Here is a 13,419-nt window from a genome sequence, read left to right on the forward strand (position 1 = left end):
CCGTATTCCAGAAAGTGAGCTAAGTTTTTTCCCGTAGTCAGGAAATAAGACGTAGAGGCGGTGGTGAATCCAATTTAATGCTTCAGAGAAGTTTCTGGTGGTGATCGCCCTTTCTCCGAGTTGTTATGCAGTGTTCAGTGTTTATAAATGCCACACATTTGTAAATGAATTGTACCTATTGAAACAGACAATGCAAAACTAAAATAATTGCGATATCGCTGTGTCAACTCGACGACCTTTGGATAAAGAACGAACTAGCGAGAAAGCGAGATATGTATATTTACACGAGGGTGACATAGACCGGCAACCACATGAACTGTCTACTCACAATTGGCGCCAAGGTAAATTTTTAGATTCGATGCGTACGTTAAAACTGATCAAAAGTTTTTATATTCATTCATATAGAAGAATCGTATGAATCATTTTGATACTCCTTTGATGAGGACGTGCTGAAACGAAATGCCTCTGAATATTTATGTGAAAACTGTTAAGGCTTTTTAAATAGAACAAACGTTATCAGCTTTAAACATCTTCATTCTTCATTTGTACAAATATGCACTCCTCCGCCGCTAGAGGGATCCGAATCGTAGCTTGTAACATGGCGGTATGTAACGTAACAACTATGTCGCTGCGTGAGAAACTGCGTACTGTAATCGGTTTCGAACTCTAAGAGTTCGTCCACACATGGTGCACCTTCTCCTTCAGCATGATAATGCCGGACCATACACGAGTGCTGTATCAGCAATAATCCGATGCCTTGGATTCACTGTCATCGATTATCCTCCACACAGTCCCGACTCGGACCTGTCCGAATTTCACCTGTTTCCAAAACTTAAACATCTTTGAGGACTTAACTGATGAGGCAGTGCAAGCAGAGGTGAGACTGTGTTTCCATCAACGAAGTCAAACATCTCAGACTGAGAGTATCAACAAACTAGTCACTCACTGGGAGCAATGTGTACGTCAGGGCAGGGTGACTATGTTGAGAAATAAAAGTTTATAATGTTCGCTTTATTTTAAACAACTTTAAGAGATTTCACATAAGAAATGCGGTGGCACTACTATCCACCATGCTCTCGTAGATCCATCCAGTGTACAATTCACGATTTTAGCCAGCACATGGGAGTAAAGTCTCGTGTTTAGGAACGTTCCGCCACTGCGTTCCCTCCCCACGTGTGCTAAACAGAAAGGCAGATACAGAAGTCACACTATAAACAATTAGATGCTGTGGTAGCGAAGAGAGAGTCTCAGTCCAGTTTGTAAGAGCAGTGGTAGCTGGTCGCACTCACCACAGAACCGGAGGCTGCGTCGTAGAACCTCTCGAGCAGCTGAATGCAGGTGGACTTGCCGCAGCCAGAGGGTCCCACCAGTGCCACCGTCTGGCCGATTCTCACCTCTAGGTTGAGGCCCTTGAGCACCATCACGCCAGGCCGCGTCGGGTACCAGAACTCCACGTCCGAGTAGCTCACATTCCCGGCCGCCTTCTGTGGAATGCGAAGGACAAGTAATTATTCAGGCTCTGACGAACAAACTTAGAGTGGTTTTCTTTGTTGAATAAAGAAAAACTCCTGAAGAGGATTAGAATTGCCCTGAGACTTGCATGGTAAATATCCTTAAGAGCAGGACACATCACCACATCATGGAAGAGACAAGAATGGCAGATGAAAATGGGAATGTCGTCCATCAGTCTCGTACTGTAATTAATGCTGCAGTTCCTCCGTCCAGCAACGAAGCCCTAACTACGAACCTGAAATTTCTAAACTGAATAAAATCAGGATTTTTACGAAACTGAGATCTCTAAAGCCAGAATTAACACACTGGTCTAAAATTCCAATATATATCCTACAGTTAATGGTTTTTTACTCTCAATCCTTGAAGGGCTACTGCTACAGAGATACGATAGTCTAAAACAAAGTTGGAATTGATAAAAAGTGCTGCGTATTACCTTATCAACATTGGTACTAACTTTCCAAACTCCTTAGTAAGAGTTTCAGACCCATACTTTCCTGGTCTATACAAGGTCCAAATTGTATGCGCATGATTAAGCAGATCATCGATAACTCACCTTGTAGTGTGGCTATTGAGAAATTCCCCTCGAGAACCAGATAACTCAAATCGCGGTCTCACAGTTTGCTTGGCACAGAAGAAACCTTGTCCACTTCTCATAGTACATGAACTTCAAACAACAGATTTGCCAAATTATATCTGTTTGGGTTGAAAGTTGATTTTTATTTTCAGTTACGTATATAAGACTTATTTACAAGACTGCCTCCTAATTTAAATATTGATGCAGTGAACAACTTTCTGTGAAATATCCGTTTCGCTGCAATCTACATTTATATGTACCCCGGCAAGGATTTTAAACAGGAAACTCGCGACAGTCCCGCATAAATCTGGATACCTGGCAACTTGTCGGAACAGAAGCATGAATCCAAACTCCTGAGAGAAAACGACGACATATTTGATGGAAGTTGACGCGCTGGAAGGGGTGGTTAGCGAAAGAAAGAGGGGCACTGTGTAACAGATAGGATTGCTTGAGAACGCACAACAACTCTTCTGTCGATAAGCGAATGTGATTTCTGTACGCCTTCGCCTCAGGCGGCGCATGTGTAAGCGTATGTCTCTGCCGCCGACCAGCATCTGTGACCCGCATGCGCAGTACCGCCGCGATGGAGCATATCAGGCGGCGCTTGGCATTTTGTCGTGTCTTGTGACTCACTCTGAGGATGGCCGGACGATACGCGGCCGAAATATCATTGGAGGTAATTTTATTTGCGCGGCTGCATGCCCGAAATTTAATGGATTACGATTGTTAATATTCATCCGCGATTATCGGTCACAGTGCTGAGAACATGCACATAAAGGTAATGAGAATAGCGATACTTACTAGTGCAGTTGAGAGACAAGACGCAGTAGACACAAGCTATGTTCTTCTGAGCTAAGCACGTCTAAGTATGTATGCCACCATTCAAAATAAACTATTTTTGCACCAGTCGAAGTTACTTCCTGTGCGACTGTACACGTGTGGTTTTACTACGCAGTATCAGATAAACCAGATTCAGCTTAGTGCGCTACTGTGGCAGGTGTGTCTCTAGCGACATAGCCTAAACTCAGCCAACTCCCATCACGATATGTCTCAAAAAGGGGACACTACTCCTATTTGTAAACTCTTCTGTGTCAGCGGGATCAGATACGTCAGCTCCATTGGTGACTAATGCTTACACTATATCAGAGAACTCTGTTCAGAATTTTAGGATGAGCCTTTGTTATCTAATAGTGCTTTTACAATTAATAAATTATTCTCGGGTTGCGAGGCAGGTCAAGTGATTAACTGCTCACGAGCTGGCGGCAGAGTTCTCCTCTGCCATTTGCAAGTGTTTGACTGTCGTGTGGATGCTAGTGTGTGGTTCTGTGACCGCGCCATCGCCAGTTACGTCAATGGTGCTCCGTCCCACGCCACATACGGTAATGTTTCGGTGGTATGACCGCCGCGACCGCTTCAACACCCCAATCATAGGACCCCAGGCCGTATTCAGCTCCAATCCAACGTCTTTATTGAGGGTGTTGTCCGATTCTCCGAAGCAATCTTTATTCCTTCGTTGCTTACAGTATCCCAGAAGCTATTGGTTGCCTTAACGATAGAAGTCTCGTCGAATGCAGTTCGGTGTCCTTTTTCCTGTGCGTGGTCCACTACAGCTGACTTTTCGGGGTAATGTAGGAGGGAACACCTTCCATGTTCTAAGCGGCGGTGTTCAGTTGTGCGGAGAGCCTGACTAACCTTAAAGTATCCACACCCAGAGTATTTTGTGTATTCAAGGTGTTCTGAGGCCTACATTGTATTTCACAGGTTACGTTAGTTGCCTGATCTTCAGCGGGGACCTGGGCACTGTCAATTTTGTGTCTGTTCGGGAGCCGGTTAATCTTCCCTGTTGTTAAGCCACAAATCCGTAGAAAAGCAATCTTTTCCGAGTCTTCATCGGATGCCTTCTGCTTTTGTGGCTTAGGTGAAATTATTGTGAAATTTGTCTGTTGTTTCACTTTTTAACTTGTTTCCTTGAAAACTTGACGTAAGTGGTTGAGTTCTCACGGTGGGTTTTCGGCGCTGAGACGGTTTCAGCTTGATTCACCAAGGTCCTCAGGACAGACAGTTTCTGTGCTGGGTGATGGTAGTTGGTGGCGTGCAGATACCGATCCGTGTGGGTGGGCGTGCGTTAAACGCTCTTTCGGGACACCCATTGAGTTCCTTATGTGGCCTTAAGGATTTCCATTAGCCCTTTCTTCTTCATTGCAAGAGTCTCCAAGTCATATTAGACTTTCGGTCGAATTATAGTACAGTAGTGTCTAATTTTGGCGTTTAAGGATATAGATCTCTTATTGCAGATACCTTTCCATAGTTGTTAGACCATTTTCACTTTGATATTGCGCGATTCGAAGGCTGTTTTCTATGATAGGTAGGCTATATCCATTCACCAATGTATTTAAACTTTTCTTTCTGCTTAATTTTTCTCCATCCGACGTCCAGTTTTCGAGGCGCTGCCTTTATATTGGTCATAAAGTGCGTCATCTAAATGAGATTTGAAGCCCTGCCTTCGCTGTCTGTATCTATAATTGACTAAGTTATTTCGATGCCGTATCTATGGAGTCTGAAAAGATCATTAGATCACCTGCCTGGCCTTATCCCATTTTCTACCCCTGCATTGCTCATTCCTTACCGCCATTTTCAGATAACGATTTCTAAAGTACTACTGAAGAGCAGAGGCTACGTAGTACATCTCCTTGTCTCACTGCTGTCCCCATTTGAAAGGCATCGTACTTCTCTTCACTGAACTTCGCTTTGGATTTGGGGCGTGGTAAGGGTTTTCTCGACGATCACTTTTGTCTTGATACCTAATCTAAACTCTTAAAGAATTTGAAACAGTGTGGTTTGATAAACTGAGTCGTACGCTTTCCTGAAATAGACGAAGATCAGCAAGAATTTCCTGTTCCGGAGTTTCAAGTATGAAAGGATGAATTTCAGATTCATATCCGGCTCATCATATGATAGTCCGTTCCCGAAACACTCTTGATATTCTCCCTAGCTATGGATAGATTTGATGCTCCGTCCTGTTTAGTAGAGTTTTTGAGAGGAATCTGTAAGCTGTTAGCACGGGAGAGATGACATGGTAGTTGTTACCATCTGTTCTGTCCCCTGACTTACGTAGTGGATGAACTATGACAGAGGTCCACGCACTTGGGAGTTTTTCGGTTTACCAAGTATTTTGACTAACTGAATTAAACTTATCGACTGCCTTATCCCCTGCTTACATCCACAGTTCAACAATTATCAGATCTTCATCGGGTGCCTGGTTGTCCTTTGATGAGCATCCTGATTTCTTCCTTCGCGGTTAGAGACGAACCTGGGTGGATGTTTGGATTGTTTTCGTAAATCAGTAGAGTTTCTGGAGACACGCAATTCAAACTCGCTAGAATCTGCAGTTACCTTGGTAACTGTGGGCTAGTTTCACTTTGTGGAGCCTTTGAACCGTAAGTTATGAGGGTTGTATTTGTTCTGATTCTGCTTAAAGATTTCATGGAAGTAATGTGTGTTATTTTTCTGGAATTGTTGCTCAGTCTGTATGAACTGATTCTTTTTAAGCGGACGTTTTACCTTGCAGATGGCTTTTTATACAGGTATTTTCGTGTTTAGGAAGTTGACGGCGTTCACTTCATTTTTCTGGAAATTCCTTTTCTGCCAAGCAACCTGTCTTACCTGTAGTGCTGAGCCGCTATTATTATCCCACTAAGCGTGCTTTCTTGATGTTGTGAGTGGGACAGCCTCCTCAGTTGCTCTGACTATTGCCTCTTCTAGTTGTTCCCACTTCTCCGGATTTAAAGTTTCTAACTTGTAGGAAAATTCCTAGTTGCTCCTTGGCTTGTCTCTGTAACACTTATTTTTTCCGGGAGTAATCTCCTTGGTATCTGTTGGAATTTGATCTTCGAAAGTGTAGGTTCGCGTTTCTCAGAGCCTTTACGTTCTAGGTATCTTGTCGCACTTCCCGTGCAATGGACCCATAGTCAACTTGGATTTCATCAAGGTTGGAGTTGGAGATGTTTAGTCTTCCGTTTTCTTGGTAAACGCTTGAAAGCAGTTTACTTTATTATTATTATTATTACGCATCACCGATGCTAGCAGCATGATCCTTAAGTATAACAGCCGATTAATAATGAAACAGAACTCTCCCACCTTAATTGATGTCGGACACCATGGTAACACTTGTTTAAATAGGCATCAGCAAATCTGGATTCCATCAGTTGCTGCAGACAAAGTTACAACCCGCGTTCGCGTCTCCTACTTTGTTCCTACAAAATTGTTTCTTCTTGGCGATGTCGTGCTGTTAGCAAAGGTATTCGCGTCGGTCGTCTGCTGCCATAGCCTATTAACGCCAAATGCTGCCGGACTATGCTAATGGACAGATTCGTCGTACGTCCCACATTGATTCCTGCGGTTATATCACACAGTGTTGCTTGTCTGTTAGCACTGACAACTCTACGCAAACGTGGCTGCTTTCGGTCGTTAAGTGGAGGCCATCGGCTACTGCGTTGTCTGTGGTCAGAGATAATGCCTGTAATTTGGTATTCTGGCCACGCTCTTGACTCTGTGTGTCTCTGAGTACTGAAACAGAATATCCCATGTGTCTAAATCAAACTACCATTCCTCTTTCAAAGTCTGTTTATTCTCCTCGTGCGGCCGCAATCACGTCATAAACCATTCCACGTAAATCACTTGAGCATAAATGACAGCTTCGCCAGTTCACTCCCCTTTTAAATATTGTGTACGCGATACTATCGCCATCCGTATATGCGCATGTTGCTGTCCAGTGACTTTTGTCACTTCAGGGTATAACATAATCCACAGTCACTGTCTATCGCCAGCCGTTGTGGCCGAGCGGTTTTAGGCACTTTAGTCCGGAACCGCGCTGCAGGTTCGAATCTTACCTCGGGCATGGATGTGTGTGACGTCCTTAGGTTAGTTAGGTTTAAGTAGTTCCAAGTCTAGGGGACTGATGACCTCAGATGTTAAGTCCCATAGTGCTTAGAGACATTTGAAACGTTTGAACCATTGTCTGTCTCTATACTGCACAAATGGACCATGTTACTTTAGAGGACTCTTTTGTAGTTCTGATACAGCAGTCGGGGACGAAACAAATCGTCAAAAGACGGTCCCACCCAATTATGTTCGTGGTGGTACCCAGTACTCATTGACAATAGGACCATAAGCGCGATGTCAACGAGTGGTACAAGCGACGCGAATGGCGAGTAGCAATTGAAGAACGTGTTGTGGAGTGATGAGGGTACATCGTTGACATTTAGAAAAGGATGCTGCGTCCTGCGCTTTGGCCGACGCAAAGTATTTACTTTAATGTGTCAAATCGACAGGATATTTGGTGCGGGTGGCACGAAGGGCTGCGACTGTTCTTCCTTGTTTGCGCCCGACTTAACAATGAACGCACAAGTTTCTATAAACGTGTAAGTATCCTTCCCACACAGTCTACCTTTTCTGTTTCTGGGGCAATTAAATCAGATATGTTTTGTGGACAGGGCTCCTCAATTCCCTGGGTGATCACAAATGGCTGGATCAAACAACATTTTCATGTATCGGACCGATTATTCTCAAACCAGTTCCAAACTGTATCTTATGGTTCATTAATATTATCTAGTAAGCCAGTATCTATGGGGGGAAGACGCCAGAGACATTCGACCTCCAGAGGCCAGCTGCAACTTGCACACGTGCAAGGAGCAGCTGCAGTGACAAGCATCTCTGATGAGTGAACACCGCGGACTATCGCAGGCCAGCGATTGCTTTTCACTCTCTACCCAGTATCTGAAGGAATCAGTTATGAACAGCAGAGTTTGACCTTGCCTGATATACATTTATGATCCGGGTTATTCACAGTACTGTTGTATAGGCTTAAGACGACTTTGCTACTCCCAGAACGTGTTTTGATTATTCGTTCACTTTGTGAACTCCACTGTCATTGACCTCATAACCCGCCTCTCGTTCTACCGGTCTCTGTTTTACCATCACTGTAAATGATCATAAACTGTGCTCTACTTACACGTAACAGGATAGAAAATGTCGGAACGTAATTCTGCCTTTTCTGTAGCAGAGTAGAAGACGTTCTTCGAAGGTAAGACTTAATTAATTACACCGATGAAGTGCTTGGGATGAAATACGATAGTGTTTGCAGGCTGTTAGATATATAGTTTGTTTCTAAATCAGTTCGTGTCCTTCTGTATTACTGTCGTACCCTCTACAATTGTACGTCGAATGAGTGGGACGAAGGAAATAAAAGTACCATTGATACCCATGTGAGTTCTGACCAGCCAGGGTAGCCGAAAGCGCAAAGCCGGCACGGTAGCTCAGCGTGTTCGGTCAGAGGGTTACATACCCTCTGTAATAAAAAAAACTGAGTTAATAGATCATCAACGAACTTAATCGGATGTCTTACGACGTCCGCCCCGAGCAGATACAAAAAAAAAAAAAAAAAAAAAAAAAAAAAAAAAAAAAAAAAAAAAAAAAAAAAAAAGCGCTAATGCGCTGCTTCCTGGGCTCAGGTCTCAGGTAGACGCGCCAGCCACGGATCGAATCCGCCTGGCGGATTAACGACGAGGGATGGTTGCCGGCCCGGCTGGATGTGGTTTTTAGGTGGTTTTCCGCATCCCGCTAGGTGAATTCCAGGCTGGTCTCCACGTTCTGCCTTACTTACACGACTCGCAGACAACCGAAGAAACGTTCGCACTATTCCATGGCTTACGCTAGACACAGACAGCTGGGGTACACTCATTCCATCGAGGGGGATTGGGGGTGGCGGCAGGAAGGGCATCTGGCCACTGTCTGCAACTAACACAGCCAAATTAATAGTAACATGGCCGAATCCGCTTTGATGCGGGACAAAGGCCCCAAGAAAAAAAGAAAAACCCATGTGAGATCTCTACATTTATCACTCTATGAGGATACTTAATCTTTAGTTTTCTGTTTTGGTCAGTCACTGGCTGCATGAATGCAAGCAAATTAAGTGGCACTCACAAACTATCGCTTAGTTGGGAACGCCTATAACTACTATCATACATCAAAGATATTCTTGAAATACAAAAAAAAATCATAATGGGGTTCATAATAATTACATTTAATAGGTGAATTCCTCTTCATAAATACCAGAGCTCATCCTCCAAGGCACTATGATCCTTGAATTTCAGCCGATAATTACCAGACAACAGGTCTGACCATAGGCAACCACGTGCCAACATTCAGCATATGTCTCAGAAAACTGCTAAACTCCAATATGTATTCCGTGTTTTATTTACATACCCATTCTTTATCCGACGCAGTATCTGTATCAGTTACTTTGGGCTGGCGGTTAACCAGGTGAACTATTTTCGATGCTGCGTTCAGGCCCTTTCTGAAGTTTGGAGCGAATGACAGGGCATTAGCGACCATCCAAGTCCCGAACATCAAAGCTTCGGTCACTCTGAAAGAAATAAGAAAAAGGAGATAATTAACATTTACTCAGCAAAAGTGAATTTAAACGAAAGAAAGTCATTTAAAATGTTATCCAAAGTTTCGCACTATAGTCATAGACTGTGCAACTGATCCCGGGGCAGGTTCGAGTCCTCCCTCGGGCATGGGTGTGTGTGTGTGTTTGTCCTTAGGATAATTTAGGTTAAGTAGTGTGTAAGCTTAGGGGCTAATGACCTTAGCAGTTAAGTCCCATAAGATTGCACACACATTTGAACATTTTCAAAAGTTTCGCTGTGGAGAATTTGATATTGTCAAAGTTATTAACTTATAATACATTTTGTCTCTATACACGACAGTTGCAGTGATTTCTGTTTCATTCTAGAGAGAGAGTTGTGTTTTTTATTTCTGCTAAGCAAACTTTTATCCCTTTTACGTTGCGTGGATGCTACTTACCCACCGCATTACGTACTCATCATTAAGAACTGCTCATTATGTATAAGTTTCAAATACAACTTTACTCAAATTTAAACTGCAAACTTCTTACGAAAATTTTATTTTCAGCTTTCACCCGGTTTCGCATATCATGAAAAAAAGAAGGAATGAAGACTGTTTAACGACGAAGTCATTCGAGACGGAACTTAAGAATAGAGCAGCCTTTCCAAACGAACGTTCTTCTGTAATCCATTCAGGCGTACGTTAGCTGATCGTCGCTACGGTTGAGGTGATGGGTGATTCTCTGTTTTGCTCTATCTATAGTCACCAAATAAAAAAGCATATTGTAATGAAAGGTGATGTTTATACGAACTTCAGAACTGTAGGCACTCAACAAGAATTGCAGGGTGCCGCTGTGGTCTTCAGTCAAAAGACTGATCTCTAACAGATCTCTACGCTGTCTATCCTGCGCAAGCTTCTTCGCCGTTGCAAAAGTGGTGCAACCTACATCCACCTGAACCTGCTTCCGCTACTCCAGCCTCGATCTCCCTCTGCAGTTTATATCCATTAGCCTTCCTTCCACTACCATTCCTTGGTTCCCCCTAATGTGTCCTAACAATCGATTCCAACGTTTAGTCAATTTGGGACATGAATTTATTATCTCGCCAATTCGATGCACCACCTTCTCGTGGCTTACCAGATATAATCTTCATCGTTCTCCTATAGCATCCCATTTCAAAAGCTAACTTTCTAGTCTTGTCTGAACTGTTTACTGTCGACGGTGTATTTCTGTACGAGGCTACACTTCCGGTGAATAGCTTCAGAAAATGTTTCTTAATGTTTAAAATACTATTCGACATTAATAATCTCCACTATTTTAGGAATACTTTCCTTGTTTAGATGTCTGCATTTTATGTGTTCTCTTCTTGTTTCCCTGTCAAAATAAAAAAAATCATTTACTACTTTTAGTATCTCATTTCCTAATTTATTTCCATTATCCTTGGTAAATTATCTCCCAACGTATACCTTACGTTTTCACATAAAGTATATTTTCTCACGCCATACGCCTCATTAATCTACATACACCTGCACCAGTAAACAGAAGAGGTTCATAAAATAATGACAAACGTGTTTCCAAAACATTACTAACCAAGCACATAAAGACTACAAAGTCGGTTTTTCGAATGGAGATTTTCAGTTCCACAGTAGCAATTCTTGATAACACTAATTAAATGATATTACTGAAGGGAATTTCAGAGTAAAAATACACTTAAAATGGGAAAATTTTGATAATTACCAAAGAATCTTCTCCTTATTTCTTGAATACAATTTTTGCTTTGATAAATTTCAGATCGTTATTAATTTACATTATTTACCTGGCACGTCAACTACACAGAATATACAACATGCAAAACACAAACGTATCACTAAAGATAAAGATTCATAAATACTATAAAAATGACTCTACATATACATGTAAGTGTGTGTGTATGTTCTAAATCTCCTCTTAAACTACTGGACCGATTTCAGCCAAAATTGGTATACATATCACTTATAGCCTAGAAATCATCGCTATGGTGTAAGAACTACCTACCTTTCCAATTCATTTTCTTTTTTGAGTCATCAGTTTCATGCGGCCCGCCACTAATTCCTCTCCTGGGCCAACCCTTTCATCTCAGCCTAGCACTTGCAACCTACGTCCTCCATTATTTGCTGGACATATCGCAACCTCTGTCATCCTCTACAGTTTTTGCACCATACAGCTGCCTTTCGTACCATGGAAGTCATTCCCCGATATCTTAACAGATGTCCTGTCATCGTGTCTCTTCGCCTTGTCAGCACTTTCCATGTATTCCCTTCCCCTCCGATTCGACGCTGAACTTCCTTATACCTTACCATATCAGTCCACCTAATGTTCAACATTCGCCGGTAGCATCACATTTCAAATGCTTCAATTTCCTTCTCTTCCGGTTTCACCACAGTCCATGTTTCACTATTGTACAATGCTATGCTCCAAACGTAAATTCTCAAAAATTCTTCCTCCAATTAAGACCTACATTTGATAGTAGTAGACGTATCTTGGCCAGGAATGTCCTGTTAGCCAGTGCTAGTCTACTTTTGTTGTCCTGCTTGCTGCGTCCGTCGTGGGCTTTTTGCTAGATAGGTAGCAAAATTCCTACACTTCATCTGCTTCGCGACCATCAATCCCGATGTTAAGTTTCTCGCGGTTCTCATTTCTGGTACTTCTCATTACTTTCGTATTTCTTCGATTTATTCTCAGCCCATGTTCTGTACTCATTAGGCTGTTTATTCCTTTCGGGAGATCAAGTAATTCTTCTTCACTTTCACTCAGGATAGCAATGTCATCAGCGAATCGCTTTTAATTTTAATTCCACTCCTGAATTTTTCTTTTATTTTCATAATTGTTTCTTCGATGTACAGATTGAATAATAAGGGTCAAAGATTACAACCTTTTTAATCCGAGAACTGCATTCTTGTTCGTCAACTCTTATTATTACCCCTTGTCTCTTGTACATATTGTATATTACACATCTCTCCCTATAGTTTACCCACACTTTTCTCGGAATTTCGAACATCTTGCACCGTTTTACATCGTCGAACACTTTCTCCAGGTGGGCAAATCCTATGAACATGTCTTGATTTTTCTTCAGTTGTCAGAATTGCCTCTCTGGTGCCTTTACCTCTCCTAAGCCCAAACTAATCTTCATCTAATACATCCGCAGTTTTCTTTTCTATTCTTCTGTATATACAAGGGCTATCCACAAAGTACATTACGTTTTGGAATAAAAAATAAATAAAGTACTGGAAATTTTTTTATTATATACAGATGAAAGCCACACTTAAATACTAATTTTCCACATAGTTGCCATTTATATTGTGGTAACCACGCTTTTCGGTAATGATTTCGTGCAACAAACTTCGTGAAATTTGTGGAAAACTCATAGAGAGTTCCGTTATTGTGAAATTACGGTTTTCACAGACCGCGGCATCGACTTTTTCGACAAGTTCGGCAGTCACTATGCTGGGTCTTCCACTTCGCTCTTCGTCGTGAACGTTAGTCGGCCATTTTTAAATTTTATGACCTATTGACGCACTCCACCTTCAGTGATTATGTTGTCCCCATACACTTCACAAAGCTGCCGACAGATTTCTATCGGTGTACAGTTTTTTGCAGTCAGAAACCTTATTACAGCACGCACTTCACACTTCGCGGCATTTTCAATTAACGCTGACATTTCAAACTGTCACAGTAACTCAACGGAGTACAGCACGAACCTCTCACTAGCACGGCAGGATGCCGACTGAGCGGCGGAATGCCATGACACCAAGATGGCCGCGCTAGCCCCGCCCCTAATGGACACAAACGAAAACGTAATGTAGTTTGTGGATAGCCCTCGTAATTCTTGTCAGCAACTTGGATCCATGAGTTGTTTAGGGGAACGACCGGGTGACCGTTGAAAAAACTC

The 13,419-nt window shown here is 42.4% G+C and overlaps 1 protein-coding gene across 1 annotated transcript in view; it reads right to left on the bottom strand.

Annotated features, from left to right (window-relative positions):
- LOC124606966 (ATP-dependent translocase ABCB1-like) overlaps positions 1 to 13,419 on the bottom strand; it is a 261,320-nt gene that overhangs the window by 8,979 nt on the left and 238,922 nt on the right. The window contains exons 17-18 of the mRNA XM_047139103.1: positions 9,350 to 9,509; positions 1,290 to 1,484 (exon numbers count right to left, since the gene is read on the bottom strand). Coding sequence (XP_046995059.1) covers positions 1,290 to 1,484; positions 9,350 to 9,509 — 355 coding nt within the window. The remainder of the gene's footprint in view (positions 1 to 1,289; positions 1,485 to 9,349; positions 9,510 to 13,419) is intronic.

The sequence above is a fragment of the Schistocerca americana genome, chromosome 3 (assembly GCF_021461395.2).
Source record: "Schistocerca americana isolate TAMUIC-IGC-003095 chromosome 3, iqSchAmer2.1, whole genome shotgun sequence".
Taxonomy (NCBI): Eukaryota; Metazoa; Arthropoda; class Insecta; order Orthoptera; family Acrididae; genus Schistocerca; species Schistocerca americana.